Source organism: Synchiropus splendidus, chromosome 6, assembly GCF_027744825.2.
Source record: "Synchiropus splendidus isolate RoL2022-P1 chromosome 6, RoL_Sspl_1.0, whole genome shotgun sequence".
Lineage (NCBI taxonomy): Eukaryota > Metazoa > Chordata > Actinopteri > Syngnathiformes > Callionymidae > Synchiropus > Synchiropus splendidus.
In genome coordinates, this window is record NC_071339.1 from 21,109,069 (window position 1) to 21,130,493 (window position 21,425).

At 40.5% G+C, this 21,425-nt stretch overlaps 1 protein-coding gene across 1 annotated transcript; it reads left to right on the plus strand.

Moving 5' to 3' along the window:
- Positions 1-837: 837 nt before the first annotated feature.
- On the plus strand, positions 838-18,908 carry vapb (VAMP (vesicle-associated membrane protein)-associated protein B and C). The gene is made up of 6 exons (XM_053868782.1): positions 838-1,073; positions 8,126-8,278; positions 11,609-11,712; positions 12,046-12,126; positions 12,557-12,730; positions 16,117-18,908. The coding sequence occupies exons 1-6, from the start codon at positions 1,016-1,018 to the stop codon at positions 16,267-16,269; spliced, it is 723 nt and encodes a 240-aa protein (XP_053724757.1). The 5' UTR covers positions 838-1,015; the 3' UTR covers positions 16,270-18,908.
- The last annotated feature ends 2,517 nt before the right edge of the window (positions 18,909-21,425 follow it).

Sequence of the window (21,425 nt, forward strand, 5' to 3'; positions counted from 1 at the left end):
AAAATACCACAGTGTACATGTCGGCCCTTCAGTAATGTAATGTGTAATTGATGTATTGGTGTTAACAGAAGTATAGCAGTTTCTTTTTCCTAACATAGGCAGTGTCTTCGATCGGGGTGGCGATTGACACAGTTGGACAACAGGAAAGACAAAAGCAGGGGGCATTGTGACTGTGATGGAGCGTTAACACTGCAAGTAACACCTTAGTATTAACAGTATATTGACAAAAAGAGCTGAAAACTTCACCTCTGCACCGAAGGAGGTGAAAATAGCAGGGTATGTGTGCCCAAAGCTGTTCAAGGGCCTCGGAGAACCCTGAAATTAGTGCAAACATTCAGCCATGCTTCCAGCTGAAGTCTGTAAAGTCTGTGAAGTCTTTTTTTTTTTTTTTAACCAAGATAGCGGATAGTTTTGTAGGTGTATACAGAACCGGGAAACTGATTGATAGAAGCATGTAAAATAGATTCAATTTAATTGAGTTTTGTAGGTGTATACTGAACTGGGAACCTGATTCATAGAAGCATGTAAAATAGATTCAATTTAATTTCTGATTAAAATATATTTGAAAATGTAATTGAGCTGGAAGTAAACAAACTTAGTCCTCTAGCATGGAGGCGATATGTCTTTTATTTATAGTCAGTAATAGCTTTGAAAACTACCGGGATTGCCCAGTGTAACATATTATGAATCAATCTGTTTCTGAAAAAAAAATGCCGTTAAAAAATAAAAATAAAATAAAACCGTGTCTGCGTGTCTCCTCTCGAGAGACCCTCCATCACCCCGACTCACCCTCCTCACTCCCCGCCGTGTGGCTATGCAGAGGCAGTGACGTCACCGAGCTGGCTCTCACTCCCTTCCTGCTGCATCACAACAGCCTGAGCAAGTCGACAAGCAGTGTTTACCGGGAGGGAGGCTGCCTCGCTAGTCTTTCAAAACAACTCCACGGACGTCCTGCCACTGGGGTGACCGACGGGAACTGGTTGCAGAGTGATAACCCCGCGCCAGCTGTTGGGACATGGCGAGGCCAGAACAGGTTCTGCTCTTGGAGCCTCAGCAGGAACTGAAATTCCGAGGTGAGAGGGGAGGGCCCGGCTGGAACGGAGAGGGGGAGCTGCGGAACCAGTGGTGTTCGGAGGGGGCAAGGAAGAGTGTGGGGGTACTCTCCCTCGTAGCTTCAATTAAACGACTTTATTGGAGTTTATTCCAAGTAAAAGCGTGGTGGATGACAGCTTGCTAGCTGCGCGCTAGTTAGCACTGGTGGCTAAATTAGCAGGCCCGGCTGCTCATTTATTCTAAAACTGGTGAGCTAATGCAGCGTTAAGTGGTGGCAAAAGTGTCGTAAATCCATATATACGAACCCAATAAAGCGACTACCTTTTTATTATCTCGCGTTTTATTGCACATGAGCTGCGACATCCTCGACAGATGAAGCTGGCTACCAAACATTGGCTTGCCCTGTCATTCAATAACCTGACAGCTCCAAGAGCAGGAAACTGGAAACCTTTGCTCGACTTCATCAGCATACTCTCACTGTAGCAAGGTTAAGAGGCTTGTCATCAGGTGCCACGTTGTTTTAGGCCTAATGATGTTACATAAACACACTTTGTGATATTGCACATTTCTCAGGAGATCATTAGCACAGACGCAGTTTTTTTCTTCTCTCGTGAATAATTCGGGAATTATATCCACCTGGTAGTTATTACAAAATCTTAACATGGCAATTACACATTTTGAACAGAATATTTTCATCATCAGTCCATGCTAAATATAATGTAGGCCCCTTCAGTTTTGACCCATCCCATTGAAAAGACTTCTCTCGGAGCTCGTATTCATACTTTCCTGCTTCCTTATGATTATCTGAAGAAACCTAACACATCACACACATTCAATTCTACTAGCACCAAAGTCGCAAAACGTCAACTTCTAAACAAGCCCAGCTGCAATTATGTAGCCTGACTTAGCTACTACTGTAACTCCTACTCCTACCCCTGTAACTTCAATCTGTACAGCATTTGAGGGCGTTTCTATGAATGTTTTGTGCCATGTTATGCCAGGGGATGAAGCCGGTTGTAGTTTCAGAGTAGTACCACAGTATAGGAGAGCAGATTTGACTGACTCAGATTCTGAAGAGGAACATTCACACATCAATGAAGATCGCAGAGTAACTGCGAGTCTGTTCAGCCCACAAGAGGCTCATTATGGAGCTTCGCCTCGTCCGAAACGTGTTAGAGGCACGGTCAAAATGGTGACAGAGGAAACGGGAATGTTAAAAAAAAAAAAAAAACAGTGGTAGAGTACACATTTGAATTGCAGCACTGATATTCACAGTCCTTTTGTAGGCAACAGTGATGATATTCAGCAAGCATTATCGTCATTGTTGCTTGAGAGATCAGGAAGAGTACTTCTAGTAGATTAGATGAGCACCTGTAAAAGTATGTAATTCACTACATCACCTGGTGACATCATAATATGTACAAATCAGACGAGTGAATTTACTCCCCTACCAAACTCTAGATCATTTACCTTTCACCATATGTCTTTATCTCTAACCATTTTTAAGCTACAAACTTTAGAAATTGTGACATGAAAGTTGTTTTATGCATTGAAAAAACTTACAGGATTATCAATGCAGTAGTTCACTCATTGAAAGTATCTCATATAAAAATCAACTACTACTCAACACTTATATCCCTTATTTGTGAAAATGGGAGCACAGATGTGTATAACCCAACTTGTAGCAACAGGGGGCTACTGCAAAGCAGCAGATTCTTATGAAGCTTTCTGCTGTGGCCATGGGGTTAGCCTTTGCATACTGACAAGCAGCTTATCTGCCTTATTTGCAACAGACATTGATGCTTTGTGGGTCTTAATTGATCTTTAGTTACATTTCCCGCCAAGAATTGCCATTTTTATTTTTTCACACATCAGTGGGAAGCTTTCTTCCCCTCATGCATCAGTGAGTCTGAACTACCGCTATCCTCGTCTGGTTTATTCCTTCGCCTTCTTTAGACAAGGTTTTCCATTCAGCCAAATGCACTTCAGGCAATGGCCTGTGACAAATTATGAATTCTCACACTCAACAGTGGACCAGAGATCATCTGGGCTATGCATTTTAATCCACCTTATATTACAAAAAAACAATATTACTAGGATGGAATTTATTCACCCATTTGTCTTCACTGAAAACTTTGACTACAGTTTGCTGTAACCGTGACTTATTTGTCACATATGAGGTGGAAATAGGGATGGACGATAACTTATCATACGCAATATACCACCAAAAACTATCTCCATGATTGCAATTCTGCATCTTACGACAAATTCGAGAAACACGCGGAACACTCGCTGCATTGGACTTGCATACATGAACACGACTAGACCGTTAGAGCACGTAACGCTCTCCTGCTCCGACAGCTGACACTGGCATGTGACAGTTGTGGAGAGTTTGGTGGACTTTGGTTCCCGATCATAGTTTTTAATTTATTTTCAATACAGGAATTCTTTGACAATTACGTTGGTCGACTCTGAGTCTCTGGATCTGTGTTTATTTTATTAGATGAAGGCGTCCTAACATGGTTGTCTGCCTTGGTTCACTGTCACAGGCAGCGCTAATGCTACAACCCAGCATCACTCAGGGACCCTCAACAAATTCTAAAGCGGTCATAGTGTTGGTGACATCTTCAATAAGGCGATGAAAAACAACCATTTTAGGAGCAAGAATTGTGAAAAGGTTTTTCATCACACAAGACAAAGGACCGACCACTTGTATAATGATTTTCGAGAATAGAATATAACTAAATGATCATTTATTTCTTCAATAGCATCCACAAAATGCGTCTAGACTGGTCCATAGTTAAAGTAAACTGTGAAGAGACATGAGATACAGCAGACAGACAGCTCAATTTAACCCCTAAATAAAACTGGCAGAGCAGTCTGTCAGACACAACCAGGTTCTACGACTGAATTTGTCATCTCTACACTTAGTTAACTATTATATTTAAACATTAAATATGATGTAAAAACAAAAAATAATGATGTTGGCGACTAACTCCACAAATAAGTTTCACCATAAAACACTTTCAAGAGAGACTGTAATGTGTACAACACATGTAATAGAATGAAAATGTATTTATTGTGATAATTATTGTTATCGCCGAAATGATATTAGTCGTAGAGTAGAGGACCCTAGGTTGTACTCAGTTTATATTTATATAGGATTTCAGTCACTCATCTCTCCTCAGTTCCTCGTGTGTTTTATTATCTATCAATGAATAAGACTGTAGTTACTTGTTTCCTTACAGATGGAATTCAACTACATATTTGAAGCTACTGCAAAGTTTGGGGCATTGTATAAGTGGGTTGAAAACTGTCTCTCATACATACCTGTGTGTGTGTCATGATACAAGAATTCTGTCTCTATCATTTAATGAATAGAAGCATATCATGTATCTGAAATTACTCGGAACAATTCAAGAGTGTAAATATTGGAACTTAATTCTAGAGATTTCATACTTGGTGATTGGTGAATTGTTTTTCATAAGTAGTTTTATCTAAACATGTTGTTTGCTTTTTAAAACCGTATGTGCTTCAAATATCAGTCAGTCTCCCAAACCTTTCGTTGTATTGTAGATCTACTTCTTGCTGACATTATAACATTTCCCATTACTGAAGAACACTGCACCTGAAACTCAGTGACAAATGATGCTGGTGAAAACTCACTATGATTAAAAATGTCTATCACTTTAATGTACTTGTAATCACATTACAGGGATGCTTTAAAAGTACTGGAGAACCTGAATAAATCTTCATCCATGCCTCAGTTCAGCCATGCTACACAATACTACATGTGTTCCATGTCTCTAATTTATTCTTGTTATTTCTGGCAACACTTACTTACTGACAGAATGTTCAGTGGATTCCAGAAAGTGCACAGTGATATCTGTATAGTTGAAACTGGTCACTTCTGTGTTCATGCACCTCAAGTGAGCACTAATTCGCAGCTTAGAGAGGCACCACGATGAATGACGGGTGTACAGTGCAACTTTTTAAACCTGGTGGAGGCAGTTTTCTTATGCTTATTAACTTAATACATGCATGGTCTACCATGTCCCAGGTATGTGGTGTGAGAGATAGTCATTTCCATCATTGAGACTTTATGCACTTGAAACATAAACACCTGCTATTTTTAAGCTGCTGGAGCACTGAAAACTATATCTGTCAAAAGAACAAACAGGGATTTCTTACAGAGGATAGTACTTTGATGGTCATATTGTGTTGTATTAACCTTAAACTTGAATTGGGCTGTGGCTTGGCCAGGTGCCAATACAAATTTTACGTAAATAGTTGTTTCAGAAATTTTAATAATCACACTAGCTTTCCAGTTAGATAAAGCTGTTTCTGGAACAGTACATATTTGTCTTGCCGCTTTATCTTTATCAGCCATTGAAAGCAGCAGTTACGTCCTTTCCCTGCTAAGCAAAAACTGGGAGGAAGTCCAGTTGCTCACAGATTTGGCCGGAGACCTTACATCCTTTAAATTAAAGCCAGGCATAAACTAGTGACTTCTGAGCAGCTGATCTTCAGCTTCCTGAATGTTTTCTGGTTTCTTGCTCAGGAAAACCACACATGATATTTCAGCCCTGTTGTCAAGGTTAAATCTGACATTTACATAGCAGTGATAGCTGCTTGTGGTGCAGTGTATTTATTTCAAATACTGAGCTGATGAGATTCATAGACTGTAGTAATAATAATTTTCTCAGGTACATTAAAATATATCTATATACATTTTTTCCATTTTGTTGGAAATGTCTCAAGATGGAATTGCATGATTCTTTGGTATTCACAAGAATCTGGCCGTCAACTGTTTACTGGCTTGATAGCGCATGTCCAAAGGGGTAGAGGATAGAAGCAGGAAAAAAAATGCCCACCATGAAGACAATAATTTTTAATATTTTTCATAGTTTATAGCAAAGACAGACTCAGAATCCAGATTACAAAAAGCTATGAGTATATTTTTTTCATTTAGAATGATAAATCACATTGTTTAACATGGCTCACACTGAGAACAGGCTCTCCATTACATTGGACAGCAGCATTGTAGGGATGTCCAAAAGTTCCTTTCAGAAATGCAGAAATGGATTAGGTAATGCTTTATCTTGACAACTGTCTGTGTTAAAGACAGAGGGACGATGAATGAGTACCTGCACCCTTTAGTGGTAGAAATTAAAAACTGAGTTTCTGTGAACATTTGGTTGTATTTCATTTTATGGTTTATTTGGTTGTTTAAATTATTTTTTACATCATTTCTATTATTTAGGGTACAATTAGTCTTCTGGGTCCTTAAGAAGCAGGATATTTATCGCATCTATTCAAATCTTCATCATCAACCTCAGAGATTCCTGCAAGATGTGGCCATAGATCATCCTTCTTACTGCTGCGTTACATTTTCATTCTATTATGACCTGAGTGTGTATTACTCTGTTAATGGTACTGCTAGAAACCTTCAGTTGTCAGCTGTTTTGCTTAGCCATCACAAGGTTGATTCATTCTGTGTCAGAAGCTCCTCGCTTGTTAGAGAAAAACAAGTCAATTAAAAAGGCTACTACTCTGTTTAAGTACATGGACCTGAGTGGTTGAAATGAGGTTCCACACAACTGTGTCCAAAATTGATGTTGTGACAAGTTGTCTCATCCTCTGTTGGTGAGTAGTGCTATGTCTGTCACACATCTAAGAATGATATTCATGTTGGCTCTTGAATAAATGACACAAGTTTGCTCTTCTTCCGAGGAATGTGTGAACATGTCCAACCTAGGTTTGGAACTTGTATTGATGATTCATTCAGTGTTCTCAACTACACCACAAAGAATTCTTGATTGAAACCAATGCCTCCTTCATGCCGGTAAGAGACAAAGGCCAGCTATTAATTCACTGTCTCACACAGTTTATCATGCTTGAATTTATCGCCTTGGATTCATAGCCATTACTATGATGGCAAAGATTGATATGGTTTCACTGTGGCAGAGGGATTAAAAGTATATCTGCAAATCTACTTCTACCCCCTGCATTGTCCCTGACACGAGTAGCCAGCAGGTCATGTTGAAGTGACTGCTAAATCCTCTTACTGTTGTCATGTAATAATCTGATAGCAAAAGGTGAAACATATGGTGATCCAGTATAGTCCGGATGAGATGATCCAGATGAGTTATTTGCCTATGCATTGCTCCATGTGTGCAATAATTAAAAGATCAGCCTTAAATGAATGTGTTATTTTGAGAAAATCCCCAGTGTAAAAAATTGTCAAAACCACTGCAAACCTGCAGCAGTTAAGTGCAACTTTGTTTGAGAAAGTGTCAGGTTCAATAAAACAAGCATCTAGCAGAAGCTTTAAAATGTTTGCAGCATGCCGAGTTTGCCATGATCAGAGTTATCTTCAATCACACTTTGATCAAACACAATTTGTTCGAATAAAAACCTTTTTACACAGTAACATTATAAACAAAAGTCTTGAACTCATTGATTTTATGCCTTCCTTACTTGGGTTACCTTTTTGTGCTCCCCTGTCCTTACCATAGCTAGGGATCATTTTTTGGCGCCCAATGTATGTATGCTTGGCTCCTGCCCCCCATAAATTTTTATTTGTATGAGCATTTATTCTGGTGTTATTGCGAACTTTGAGATCACGAATATTGTATACTGTTGTCATTTAGTTTTATGTACCTCTTTACTGCAACTTCATCCTTCATTACATTACAAAGCATTTGGGTTGGATTTGAGGTTTCAGTTTTCAGGAACACACACACAAAGCTTTACCTTCCTCTGTCTAAAAACAACATCACATAAAAGTCACACGAGCATGTCGCACTATTTCACTGGTCCATCTGCAAAAATATAATTGAGAAGTGATTCAGTCCCAATACAGCTTTATTGGCCCCAAGTACAGTGTTCACAAGGGCAAGTGTTGCAACATATTCTTAATCTTTAGCTCCCTTGCTTGGTAGCTTTTTTCCCTTCCATTTAATGATCCATTTTATTTCCCCACCCGTCACTCTTTTCAAGATTTAGTGCCTGAACCTTTTAGTGTGATAAAGCTTTTCTCAGTACTTGTGTTGTATATCTGTCTCTGCAGGTCCTTTCTCAGATGTGGTCACCACAAATCTCAAGCTCTCCAACCCCACAGACAGAAATGTGTGTTTCAAGGTTAAGACAACAGCACCGCGCCGATACTGCGTGCGGCCGAACAGCGGAATCATTAATGCAGGCACCTCAATCAACGTCTCAGGTAATGAATAAGGAAGTCAAACTCCATTAAAGGTTTTTCTACAGGTTGGTTTAGGGTCCATTTCTGTGTTTGTTCGTGGAGTCTGTTACCCCGCTGTGCATCAGGTTCAAGTTGTACCCATGCATTTGTGGGAGTCAGGCACTGCTCTAGTGTTTCCTGGCCCCTGCCATTTACAGAAACTGACTCAATGTACAACCTGAAGTGTTTGGTGTAACACAAGTGCAGGTTTTGCGAGCAGTCAGCAGTCATGTTAATTGAATTCTCCATGATCAGTTAATCCATTATCAACTATTTCAAGACACAGTTTTGCAGTTCTCTGAGTAAACAAGTTTGTCCAACATACATCATGTTGCTGTTATTTCTGTCAACGAACCTTGTTCCTTGTTAATACTTCAATTGAACTCAAGGGTCCACAATCAAGAAAAGCAGAAAGGCTAAAGCTTCGGTGAATTCTGTCATAGTATTCTATACATCATCACAAAATTGTCCCTTTGGAAATATTTCACAATTTGTGTCTATGTACAAGTCTACCTCAAGACCACCAAAAAATTATTGTATCCGTCTCAATATGTATGCCAGGAAAAAGAAGCAGATACATTTCAAAGGAAAGTCAAATGGAAGCAATGATAAGTGGCAATTTTAGTATGTTTATGCGCTACAAAAATATTTTTAAACCTTCTGGGTAACAAAGCAATGTATGGTCTAACCCCAGCAGGATGTGCGATCAAGTGAGGATATACACTGTGGTTTGTTCAAGCTCATCATGGCCGTAACTGTATATGTTAAACTCGGCCTTGACCTCAGGAATGTTGCCTAGCTTGATTGGAGTTGTGTAGGATCCAGCAAAAATTGTGAGCCTTAAATGATTTAAAATCCAGCCAAGCCAAAAAAATGTTATCATGTTTTAAGCTTCTAGTTGAATGTGTGCAAGTAGCTGAGTACACTTCATTGCAGAAAATCAGTTTGTCAAGGTGGTGGTGAGGGCGCTACCTTACAGACAAACAGGAAACCCTGCACTTTCTTCACTGTCATTGGGCATGGTTTACTTCTTATTTCCTAGCATGATGAAAAGGTCTTTGTTTGACATTGGCATGTTGGGATCCTGGCTACACTATCTCTAACCCTTTCAAATTGTTGTTTATTTTGGGTTAAATGAGTTGTACATTTCAACTTTTAAATTCAATTGTATGTGATATGCCCTGGAGGGAACAATCAGGACTGCTAAGCCCTGCTACCCTGTGTGAATGAAATATGAATATGTTTGGTAACTGAGCTTTCACATACTGATGTGTTTCTCTTTGAGGGTTGCACTCTTCCTCTGTCCTGCTTGATCTTTCATTTCATGTAATGGGGTTTCCATCCACCTATTCACGTTGTCACAGTAGAAATTTGGAAAGGAAAAGATAATCAGAAAATTTCCATTTAAGAGTTTTGGAGAAGGTCGAGTTGTCTTTGCATCGATAAAAGGAAATTAAGACTTTTTGCTATGGCAACAGGTGTTGCAGATAAATGATGACTGGACCTGGTATCACGTCACACGTATACATAGATGAAATGTGTTTCGGACATTAGTAAACAGAAATCAATCTGTCCATTATCAGTTGTTGTCACCTCACGGTGCACTCTCCTCTCTGTAATAGCAACATAACATTTCTTTTTGCGCATTTACACTAAATTCACAAAAATAATGGCAAAACATTTGGATGGAAACTGACTTGTGTGAGCTACATTGTTGAAGGGGCAAATATAATATTATATATATATATACATGTATATATATATATATATATATATATATATATATATATATATATATATATATAGAGAGAGAGAGAGAGAGAGAGAGAGCGAGAGAGTAAGATCAGAGACCACATGCAAACCTTCTGGACAGACTTATACGTAAATACTTAGTGGTAATGGTGTTACAAGTGTCCTCACTTAGGAGAAACAATGAATTAGGCACAGGAAGGGAAAGTTTTCTTACCTCCGTCCTCACCCCTCTGATGGTTCCGTTCATCACCCCTAAGCAGGCAGGTGATTACCATCCTGCTTGACCATGTTGACCACAATTAGCCTCTGTAAGTTTCGCAAATGACTTGCGTGTGTGAAGTACGAGTAGTAAATCATACTGTAACCAAATGTTTTTTTTTAAGTCCATGTGCAAATACTCTGATATCAGAGTTGATTTAAATCACTTTCTCTCCTACAGTGGCTTTCTTTTTTTTCACCCCTTCATTTGGCTGAAGGTCTTTTCAAGTTGTACTGTGTTTCTTTAAAGAATTTACATGCTTTCCTGATTCCATTCTCCAAATTTGTCCCCTCGGACCAAAAGTAGATTACAATCCAAATTGCTTTCGACTGAAACAGGACATTCTCAATCTGCTCATGCCGTCTGTTTCTGGTTTATGATATTGAACTGCCCTGATTACTGAATTGGGGCACTACAGCGCAGAGATTTCTTTCACCCTGGGACTAAAGGCCTGTGTCATATTTGAATGTACTCTAGACTAAGTCAGACTTGAGAGAAGAGGTCATTTGTTTTTGGTCAAAGCATGGAATCGTTTTGAACCAAAGTCAAGGTGTTAATTTACAGGGTTTCGTTCCAATCATCTGTTGTAGGTCTGTAGGCACATTTTCTCATTGCGCGTTGTAGCTTGCCTTTTTTATTTGCCCTTCCTCTGACTTCAGTCATTTATTTTAACACGGCTGAGACTAGTTTTTCTTTTATATATCTAATAGTGCTAAGGTAGTAGGGAGTTTGCCATCCTTGGTCGGGGAGGGGTAGAACTTGCTCAGCGTTATGCGTGTACCCCACTTCACAGGCATCTCTTTCTACCTTGTCTATTTCTTCATTTGGTCTTTATTTCCATCTGTTTCAATGCTCTTTAGTCTTAACTTGCAACTTGGTTGTTATGCAGCTCATTCTTTGGTGTTTAGTATTGACTGCATTGGATAAGAATCAAATTACAGTGCAGTTATCAGACAAACATTAATTAATGCACAACTAACCAATGGAATGATGTGGTGGAGTCCAGCAGAGCTGCTTTAAGTTAATGAGATGCATATTGTCAAAGAAATGACACAAGCTGTGTGTGAGACAGCTCCACACCCAGAGTATTTTCTTTATTCTCTTTATTTCTCTTTATTTCCTTTGTCACTGTTTTCACTGTCGAAGTTACACAAACATGCAAGTGAACTTGGGCCGCTCCTCCAAGCTATAGGAACTAGCCTCACAAACCTCAATTGGCAGACCTGTTTCTTTAGAACATCCTAGTTTGTGCTGTAATTTAATTTTCTTTGACACCTTTGACTGTTGTTTTTGAATTTCAGTCATGCTGCAGCCTTTCGACTACGACCCCAACGAGAAGAGCAAACACAAGTTCATGGTCCAGTCAATGTTAGCGCCCCCTGACATGACCGACATGGAAGGAGTGGTGAGTCGTTTGCTTTTGCTTTGATGAATTCTTGAACGCACACAGTAACTTCAGCCTAAGGACAAATTCACCGTGAGGTTTAGACACTTTTGCCTTGTTGCTCTTAAGAAGAGGAGCCTTACTCAGGGGTTAGGTTTACAAGTGAAACACCATTCATTGCAACAACCAACTGTGATGATTATGTTTAGTTTGGATGCTATCAATCAGCCTTGTTGTGATTCAGGAAACAATCTCTGATCAAAATGTCTTGAAAGAGGCACACTGTGTTTCAGACACTTGAATGCTGGTGCTTGTGTGTTATGTTTTCTACCACTAAAGCTCCTTTCTCTCCAGTGGAAGGAGGCTAAACCAGAAGAGCTAATGGACTCCAAGCTGAGGTGTGTTTTTGAGATGCCTGTGGAGAATGAAAAGACGGTATGTACAATTAATCTGCATTAAAAGTTAAAGTGAATATTAATATTTATAATAACACAACACTGTTTATTTTTTACTTTTAGGCTTAAGCCCAATTGGTGTTTTTTAAATGTTACTGAGCCAAGTCCCTTGTTGTAGTTTAGGCTTCAGAGCGTACATAAACAGGTCAACGTGAGCGTCATCATAATAAGCATAATAAGTAAAGTAGTCATGCTGTTGAACAAGCATCAGCTCCTTTAGAGGGCATTGCAGTGAACCATGAATACATACGTTAAGATACATGATTTAATTACGCCCGTGGGCGTCAGAGATCCCCAAATGTAAACTTGCAAACATTCCCAAGCTTTTAGTGACCTCACATTCGTTCTGGATACATTCTGACAGTAACTCAATACTCACCACATTCAAACATATCTGTCTTCTCTACCAGCACGACATGGAGTCCAACAAGATGTCATCCAGCTTGCTGAAGTCAGAGTCCTCGCTTCCTCCAAAATCCTCGAGCTCCAATCTTGATGATGGCGAAGTGAAGAAGATAATGGAGGAGTGCAAGAGACTGCAGATGGAGGCGCAGAGGCTACGGGAAGAAAACAAACAGATCAGAGTGAGTCAGAACTTGTCATTTGCACTTCTCCGTCTACATGTTGTAACTGCGACTGACTTCAGCTCAATTGAAGTCATGTGAAACAACAGAAAGAGTTCTCTCACAGAGCCGTTGCCACTCAACTTTCTCCACTGACTGGTTAAGATTTCCACATTTTATCTCCAAACAATCGCATAAATGAAGGCTTTTTGAGCTGACACCATTCAGTGGCACCATATCACTGCACCTAATCATCCACTCTATGATCATCTGTGACATCATGGGAGCCAAGTTCAATTGGCTTGCTAAAGAAAAGCGTTTCTGAACTCCAGCTTTACTGTGGGTGACATTTGTAGCCCAGAAGAGTTTGATTTTAGTTTGTCATACATGCAAGATGTTGGTGTCCACAAGACTGATCCATGAATTACTCTCAGTATGCGAAACTATTTTAAAAATGTTTTTTATTTCTACTTCTGCAGTAGTTTAAGGTGAACTGTATCTGTTCTGTTCGTTTGTTCATTTATTTTATATTTTGGGAAAATAGTAATTGAAAAAACAGTCTTGTCAGTAAAATTGTTACATCTCAAATAAGGCTACAATTCCATCCTGACATCACACATAAACCCTGGAGCTATGTTTTCCTCTTCTCTCTCCAACAACCTGCTTTCCTGTACTGACACAGCCATCATCTGATACTCACAAAGTCACTATATTATCTGTCCTGCTCTCAAATAACCACTCCGTTACTCTGGTTCTGTATTGTTTTTACATTTTTAATGTGTCATAAGTTGACCCTGGATCTCATTAAAAGAGCATTTAAAGTGAAACATTTTGAGTTAAAGCAGACCTATTTAAAAGCCAGACCCTCCAACACACACAATAGCTCCTAATCTCTTCTGTTGAGGTTTATGTATGGATCAAAACCAGAGCCCGTCTGCCTGGAGTGAAACGCGACCATGCATGATAGGCTCTTCAGGTTACTCCAGATTAGTTTTTTCATTAAGTCCACTTGTTTTTAAATCTTCAACAAGTGGCAGGGCACATGCACAAGGCCGAGGCTTTCAATTAAAGTAATATCAATTTAATCACCAGTAACAGAAGTGAACTTTAGATTCTGCCCACATCTGGTCAAGACCAGCACCACAGCCTGAGATTTTTTTGCCAGAGGCAGTGTAACCGTTGGCTGCTCCTCTGGCTGACATGAGCCCCCCACCCACCCGCTGCTGGGAAATGAAGTGTGTAAAAGCCTGGCGCCTTTTAAACTCCCTTTGAGTTCAGCTGAAGATGGAACCAGATTCCATTTCCCTAGGATGATGAATAGATACCAGTGACTTACTGATCTGAATCTCTGCTGTTTGTTTCTCCACTGGCTCATTCATGAATCACAAATATGCTGAATTCTGTTGAATACACACTGCCGGTAAATTTTAAATATGGTAATTCAATGTCTTTTATGGAAAGATGGAATATTCATGATGGGAGAGTTGCAATAGAAGGAAAGACTTAGTTCAGCTATTCAAAAAATAAACGACTATTAGAAGACATCATGGCAGTCACCGCATGTAAAACATGGAAGTCCATGCACATGACAGCCTTCAGGCTAGGAGTATAGCCGAGCGCATCGTATGCCCTCTCAACTGTTCTCCTCAACAGTCTTCCTGTTCTTCGATATTGACTGTGACCACCAGGTCAGCACTAAGGGGTTCTCATTTTGGCTGTCGTTTTGTGGGTGAAGGTGATGGGCACTGCCAAAATTGTCACCTGAGTAACATGAACAAGCCTTTGTGACGGTGTATCAAGCAGGATTATGTCCAGTAGGATTATGTCTCGACAATTTGGATACCACCATTCCACCATCCTGAGGCCATCAAACAGGGACCACCAACGTCCAGGCTACTCACATGTTAATGCCGCCAGCCCAAATTGAGATATTGTTGGGCACCGTAGTGAGGATGTAGTGGTTTGGTTTGATCTGTGAGTTTTCGTTGTCAACTAGTCACCAACTATCCTTATGCCTTGTTGGCATATGAGATGCACCGGTTGAATGACGAAATGTCTATTTGTATCATTAAATATTTGACTTTTAATTTCCTAAAATATGGTAAAAGCATAAAACTTTACCCATGTTTGATTTTGAGTGTGTACGTGATTTTAACATCTATGTACTTTTGAGTATTTAAGTTTTGGGATTAAAGTGTGTGAGTGAGCGACAGCCGCAGTCCACTGAGGAAGGCGCTGTTGCTGGATTTAATTTACATTGAGCAACTAATTTCTCAGTGGTTTGTCAGAGCGGTTAAAATTAAATGTGCCATTTAAAGCTTCAGCACTTGACAGAGCACAGAGTTTTCCAGGCTCATGAAAGTGAGACTGCTGGTTCCTCAGCAGCAGGCTGTTAGCACAGATGGAACGCTAAGAAATTATCATTGATTTCACCGAGCTAGATGAGGTGTCAGGTGTCGTTGCAGAGACAGAAACGACTGGATCCGTGCAGCATTCGTCAGCCCCCTGAATCTGAAACTTTCGAAAACCAGAGTGGAAACTTTCATAAATGCAGTGGTCTCTGTCTCTTGAGTCCCACTATAAGCAGCCAGTATGTAAATATTTCACGGACATGGCAAAGTCTCACAAGATTCACCAAACTGCGACGTCTCACATCAAATTAAAGGTTTTTCAGTTGTCCTTTTGACAGAATAGTTGCTGCACTCTGCAAGGTTTTTCTCTGTACAGTATATATTTTTTTGCCTTCTTGAAGAGGTATATTAAAACGAATAAAAAAAAATACATTTTTTTTAAAGTTCATGTTCATCATTTACACAGGTACACATTATTTTGACTGCAAATTCATTGTCAATCCATGCGATCGGCATCGGTGAGCATCCCTACTTTAAGAAATATGTGTTTCCAGAATAATAATTCCAATAATTCCAAATATGTTTCATCAATGGTCCCAGAGCATCAGTCATTTCTGGTATTGTGTTCGCTCGTACATTTGTACAAAAGAGAGCAATGACTAATGTACTGGTCGGCTAGTCATTGCAGCCCAGTGTCCACCATCCAATGTTGTCTACGTGCTGCTGGAATACTTACATTAGGCCCATCCTGATAGAAGTAAGCATTGACAACAGCTGCAGGCTGAACACCTTCATGTGGCGGTTGCGATTTTGGCTTGGTGTTTTCCTCTCAGATGAGTCATGCCGAACGGCGTTGATGGGGCAAATGTTAGCTAGACTGTGTTACACAGATGGATCCCGCCTCGCAGAGGTGTTAGCCACAGTCATGTCAGAACGAATGACAACATTACCTTTGAACCATAAGTCACGTTGTTTTTCATCAGTCAATTGAGACCTGCTAAATAGTGAGTTGAAATTGATGCTTTGCTATTTCCTCTTGTATCCGAATCTCCTCAGGAGGATGACGGCCTTCGAATGAGGAAGAGCAACATGATGTCCTCCCACGCTCCAGTGGGGATGAAGAAGGAGGAGGGCTTGAGCGCCCGCTCCATGGCTCTCATCGTCATCTTCTTTGTGGTGGGCGTGGTGGTGGGCAAGTTGGTCCTGTAGAGCACAGTATGGCGGGCCGCAGCATGCTTCTGTGGGGATCACACCAAACATGGGGTCTGGGGATTTTGGATCAATGCCGTACCTGCTGGGTCGGATTGGGTGGGAAGGGTCAACTTTTGATTTGTGTATAAAAGATGATGCTCAAGGCAAAAAGAGTTTTCGGAACAGACCTGCTGCTACAGATTGGGTTGTAATCCACACAGTTTTGTTCAGGCCACCCCCTCCCCCGCCCCCAAACTGAAGCGGACCATGGGTGAGTGTCAGTGTACAATAAATGCCCCTTTAGAGTCTCTAATCCGGACCAAGTCTGTTGTGCGAATGTCATTTTCAAACCACAGCATTTGCAATAGTGGGTCGGCCACTGCAGAGCATATCAGGGAGTTTCCTTCTAAAGAAGGTGATGAGCCAGAGCAGAGCTGTAGGCGGTCGGGTCACACAGGGCTAACAAGTCAGAGACTTGGTCTGTGATTGCACTGCGTTTGTTTGTTTTTTTAATTTCCCACCGCACCTGTCACTCACACACACCGCACATGGACTGCATGAAAACACAGTGTGGCATCTGGACCTTTGAATCTAATTGAATTGCTTTGATATTAGAGTTCACGTTTGGTTTGCCTGTAGGTTTGCACATTTGTCCTGTTGCTTTTTGCCTGACTCTGAGGGTTGTTTCTGTTCATGTCCTGTAACACACAACACACCAGGCGCTTCGCCTTGTGACCTGTGAGGCCGAGCCATTCTCAGGCCGGGACCGAGGTATAAAGTACACGCATCCACCCCCGTGATGGTTGTTTAGATTCACCTGGTCACATCACCGCTACGTTCTCCAGCATTTTAGTTCCGTTCCATGTCCTTTCTCAGAGCCATATATTGTTTTCATGGATCGAGCGCTAACTCTGTTTGAACTCCTCCTTCTGCATGTCGGGAGTATATTTTTGCTGAGTCATCAAGGCGTTTCATTTGTTTCTGGGCTTAATGCACTGAACTCATGTCTGACTCATCGACCGCCTTTACACCTGGCATTCAAATGTTTCATTGTTCCTCGATTGGAGCCGAGGTACCACTGCAGATTTTTTTTTTTTTTAATTAAAAGTGTAGATTCTATCTGGGCCTCATGCCAATGAAACAAAACAAAATCCTCATTATTCTCTAAGGCTGCATCAAAGGGTTAAAGCCTTTTTTTGCTGAAAGCTTAAAAAAGTAATTTGTGTAATGGTTTTTATACGTGGCAGCTTTGCCTTGTTTTATCTGATCAGATGGAGGAACTGGAAAACACTGTCATCATTCATGTGCAGCTCATTTTACCCACTGATGTTTTTTGAAGCGTCTTTTTCCCCCAAATGCTTGGCAGGAAAACAGCCAGTTAGTGAGTTTTTACAACACAAACTTCCACAAGTGAAATTGTGCAACCACTCACTCACCCAAATGTGTCCGAATAAAGTTTTCCCAAAAGTTATTCCCAACTGTCAGTTACACTTTAATTTAAGGTCCATGACAATTACCCGGGTGAAAATGAACCAAATGCCACATGTAAAGGGGCTGTCGACTCTCACGCTTAGCAATGGGCATTATCTGTTTATTTGGGGGGAGAATGGAAAGTTATCTCACAGATTGTTACATTTGTTGTATTATTTCATGTGTGACAAATGTATAAATGCAGGCTTCAATGCTACCCTGTTAGATTGCAAACAAAGAAAAGTTTTATTGAGGTGAACAAACTGCATTTTAGAGCCGTTGAGAGAGTCTGATTCTCATGCCACATTCAAAAGTATCTTGGTTCCGTTTAAGTGAAGTATCCCAATCACAGCACATACTGTCAACGTATTTTCCGTTCCAGTGGCTCTCCATTTATCCATTAGTTTTTCTTTTCACGAGAGCGAGTGAGGACATTTACGAAATCAAAAAGAGTCACCCTGCAAAACTAAGTCAGTAACAGGAAATGGTGATGTTTGAGTCTGAGCCAGACATGCAGTCTGAATTAAAGTTCTGAGCAGCTCATCTTCTTGTCTCGTCTGTTTGAGGTGGTTTTGTTTAATGAAACGTGAGGCAGCCCATCCCTCTCATGTCCAGAGCTAGACGAGGAGAAACTGATCCATGTGGACTGAGAGTCTGTGGATGTGAGGCCAGGATGTTCTGCTGAAGGTGATGTGTGGCAGGGTGCTTATGAACATCCACAGTCACCTGGTTCCTTAGTGTGGCTTCACAGCTTAATCGAAGAGTTGCGTTTATAGTTGTTCAAAGTTTTTGCCGCAGTTGTCGAAAGGAAGTGACGCAACGTACGCCCCAACATTTCTAATGTAGTTTGCAGAAGACTTGCTGCTGACAGGGAGGGTGCCGCCGACCCCCATCATCTCCGCTCGCCCACCGCATTTTATCCAAGGAAAGTCGTGCAGCTCTGCGGAGGAGCCATGTAAATACTCCCTGGTCCAGGCCCAGATGTATAAACACTACACTGACCAGTCTTCAAGTCACCGTGATCTGTGTACGCAGACGGGAAACTGTTTTGTATGTAAATAAATAAATATGTCTATCTGAGAAGAAGGTTACTATTCCCAGTCAAGTACTCTCTGGTGTTTAAAACAAATGAACCTGGTTGGACAATGTAGCATCTTAATAAATTAATAAATTAAGTCTGGACTGACTTCTTTCTGTGTTTTTGAGATGTGTGTTTTGAGTGTTCAACTCATGTCGTCTACTGGTGGTGACGGACATCCTTCGACAACAGGCCTGGTCAACCAGTGGCTCCTCTGCACCAAGTGAGCTGCCAAACTGGCTGCCATTTTGATTGGTTGAAGTTGCCATTGAGATGATCGTTTAGATGTGAAATAAGACGGAAAAGTAAGAGCTATTCATATATATATATATATATATATATATATATATATATATATATATATATATATATATATATATATACCCTGTATATATTTACAGGGTTGTGCTTGAACTGTTGTACTGCTGTTAAGTCACGTGACCAGCTGTTCAGGTGAGCTTTACAACCTTATATATTTGTAGGACTTGTCTCTTCAGCAACACAGTAAAACATAGTGACTCTTAGTCTCTGCCTGGTTGACCACCCCTGTTTTATAAGCACCAAGCCAAGACAGCATTTTCACCACTTCATGCGATGAGCCGACTCTAATGTGCGGGTGTCAGTTGGGATTTACACTCGACACGAGACACCTCCTCCACCAGCTAACACTCCATCAATGCATTTGAACAACCATGCCAGACCTGATCCTGCCTCGTTCCAACTCTTCACCTCACTCCCGGAGCCATGGCTTCACCCCTGGCGAGTCCTCTCTCACTGAGGCCTGTGCATCATTAAGAGCGCAACAGCAGAGATTTCCTGGCTCCCCAGGCGCCCGAGGTTGGACGCGATAACAGTCGTAAACACTCCGCAACGGTTGCTGCCAGGAAGCGAAGAAACACAGATACCTGTTTAATTGTGTCAAAGTTGAAGCAGAGGCTAAAATCGATGCTCATCAGATCTAAAAATGAAGAGCCAACTCTCCGAGTTGGAGTGGTGTTGGAATAAATTGGACTTCAACTTCAGCGTGGGTTTGTCTTACAAATCCGCCTCGTTGTCAGTAACATCATGGGGCTTTGTGTGCTGTTAAACTTGTTAAAAGAGGCTCAGGATGGAAGTTGAAAGGACATTTACAGGGTATGTAACCAATGAGATTGCTTGAATGATTTTCATTCAGGTCAGATAGCAGTATATTCAGATTTTGAAGACATCCATCACATCACACAGAGATTCAATATTTATTCATATACAACACAAAACAAAAAAAGATACCACCACAACTAGACAAAATGCTGCCCCTTAGAAAAGACAGAATTATATTTCTCAAACAAAACAAATCCTTAATAAATTGTCCAGATATTTAAAGTGTTCAATGTGAAAGAAATGAATATTAAAGTTTATATAAAAGTGTTTTGCTGGCCAGCTTAAAAAAATTCTTAAGAATTCCTTTGTTTATGAAGAGAGTATCAAGAAAAATACTCATTCCTATCCAGTGAGGTGAGAAATGAGGACTTGTCCTCTGTAACCTTCTGCACACGTCCTTCGTAGATGCAGTCTGGGTTACAGGTACGCTACCTAGTTCTTTAAAACAATAGTAAAAAAATGTCGATCCATTTGTTAAGATTATTTTATGAGACAAATCATTAAAGTAAAAGCTAACATTTCGGAGATGAGGCACCATTGTTCACCTCACAATTTATAGAATCCTGAATACCAACTCAAGAGCAACCCTCTCTTACAAGATAACAAACTGGAAATAATTTGAGGCTGTGACACATTCATTTTGATCGACTGATTGTTTTTTTGTTTGTTTGGTTTTTTTTTTTTTATGAATGAAACGTATAACAAATACATTTTTAGGAAATGTTGCTCCAGTATTCCACCCTGAATATGGCTTGAAATTGAAGAAACAACAAATGCATCTCTTTTAAAATAAGACATGAAAATATGAATTCTACTCAAAATATGAGTAAAAAAAAATGTCAGTTTTTGTGGTCTCAAATTTTGTGTAGTTATTATTATTATATATATATTTTGAAATGTGTTAAAGTTATTATCAACATTGTGGCCTTATAGTGAACTACAGGAAGAAACATGTATGCTTTTTGGGACGGGAAGTGTACTACAGTCATCCTGCTGAGGCTCCGACTAGAACCTTGTCTTCTCATGACTAAGAGTTAGACCACAGTATTCACTTGAAAAAGGGCTGTCAGGTCTCCAGCCACCCTGTCAAGCAGGACAGAGACACCTGGGTGCAGAAACACAGGTGTACAGCCTTGACATCTGGGAGAGGCTCAGAGTAGAACGGCTGAGCCGACACATATATATTGAGTGGGCAACTTTAAACTGTGTGGTCTCCAGACACGACCTCTCTGGGATCACATCTAATGAGTCTAATGTGGTGCTCAAATGAGAGGAGAGAATATGAACATTAAGATAACAAGTCATTTATTACACTCACGTCCAGATGAAAGTGTTTAATCCCACAGTACAGTAAAAGAAACCGTCCAGGGAGAGACAGAACTAACACAGTGTGTGAGATTATTACTCTCCCTGTAGCTGCCAGGGACCACGCTGGCTCTCCAGTTGCTCCACTCCTGCTTGACTTGGCAGCCGCCGCATTGACAGT

Bases quoted from the DNA above. Each gene is read 5' to 3' on its own strand.
- vapb (XM_053868782.1), top strand. From the start codon at position 1,016: ATGGCGAGGCCAGAACAGGTTCTGCTCTTGGAGCCTCAGCAGGAACTG. The intron at 1,074-8,125 runs GTGAGAGGGGAG...CTGTCTCTGCAG, and splicing joins GCAGGAACTGAAATTCCGAG to GTCCTTTCTCAGATGTGGTC. The intron at 12,731-16,116 runs GTGAGTCAGAAC...GAATCTCCTCAG, and splicing joins AAGAAAACAAACAGATCAGA to GAGGATGACGGCCTTCGAAT.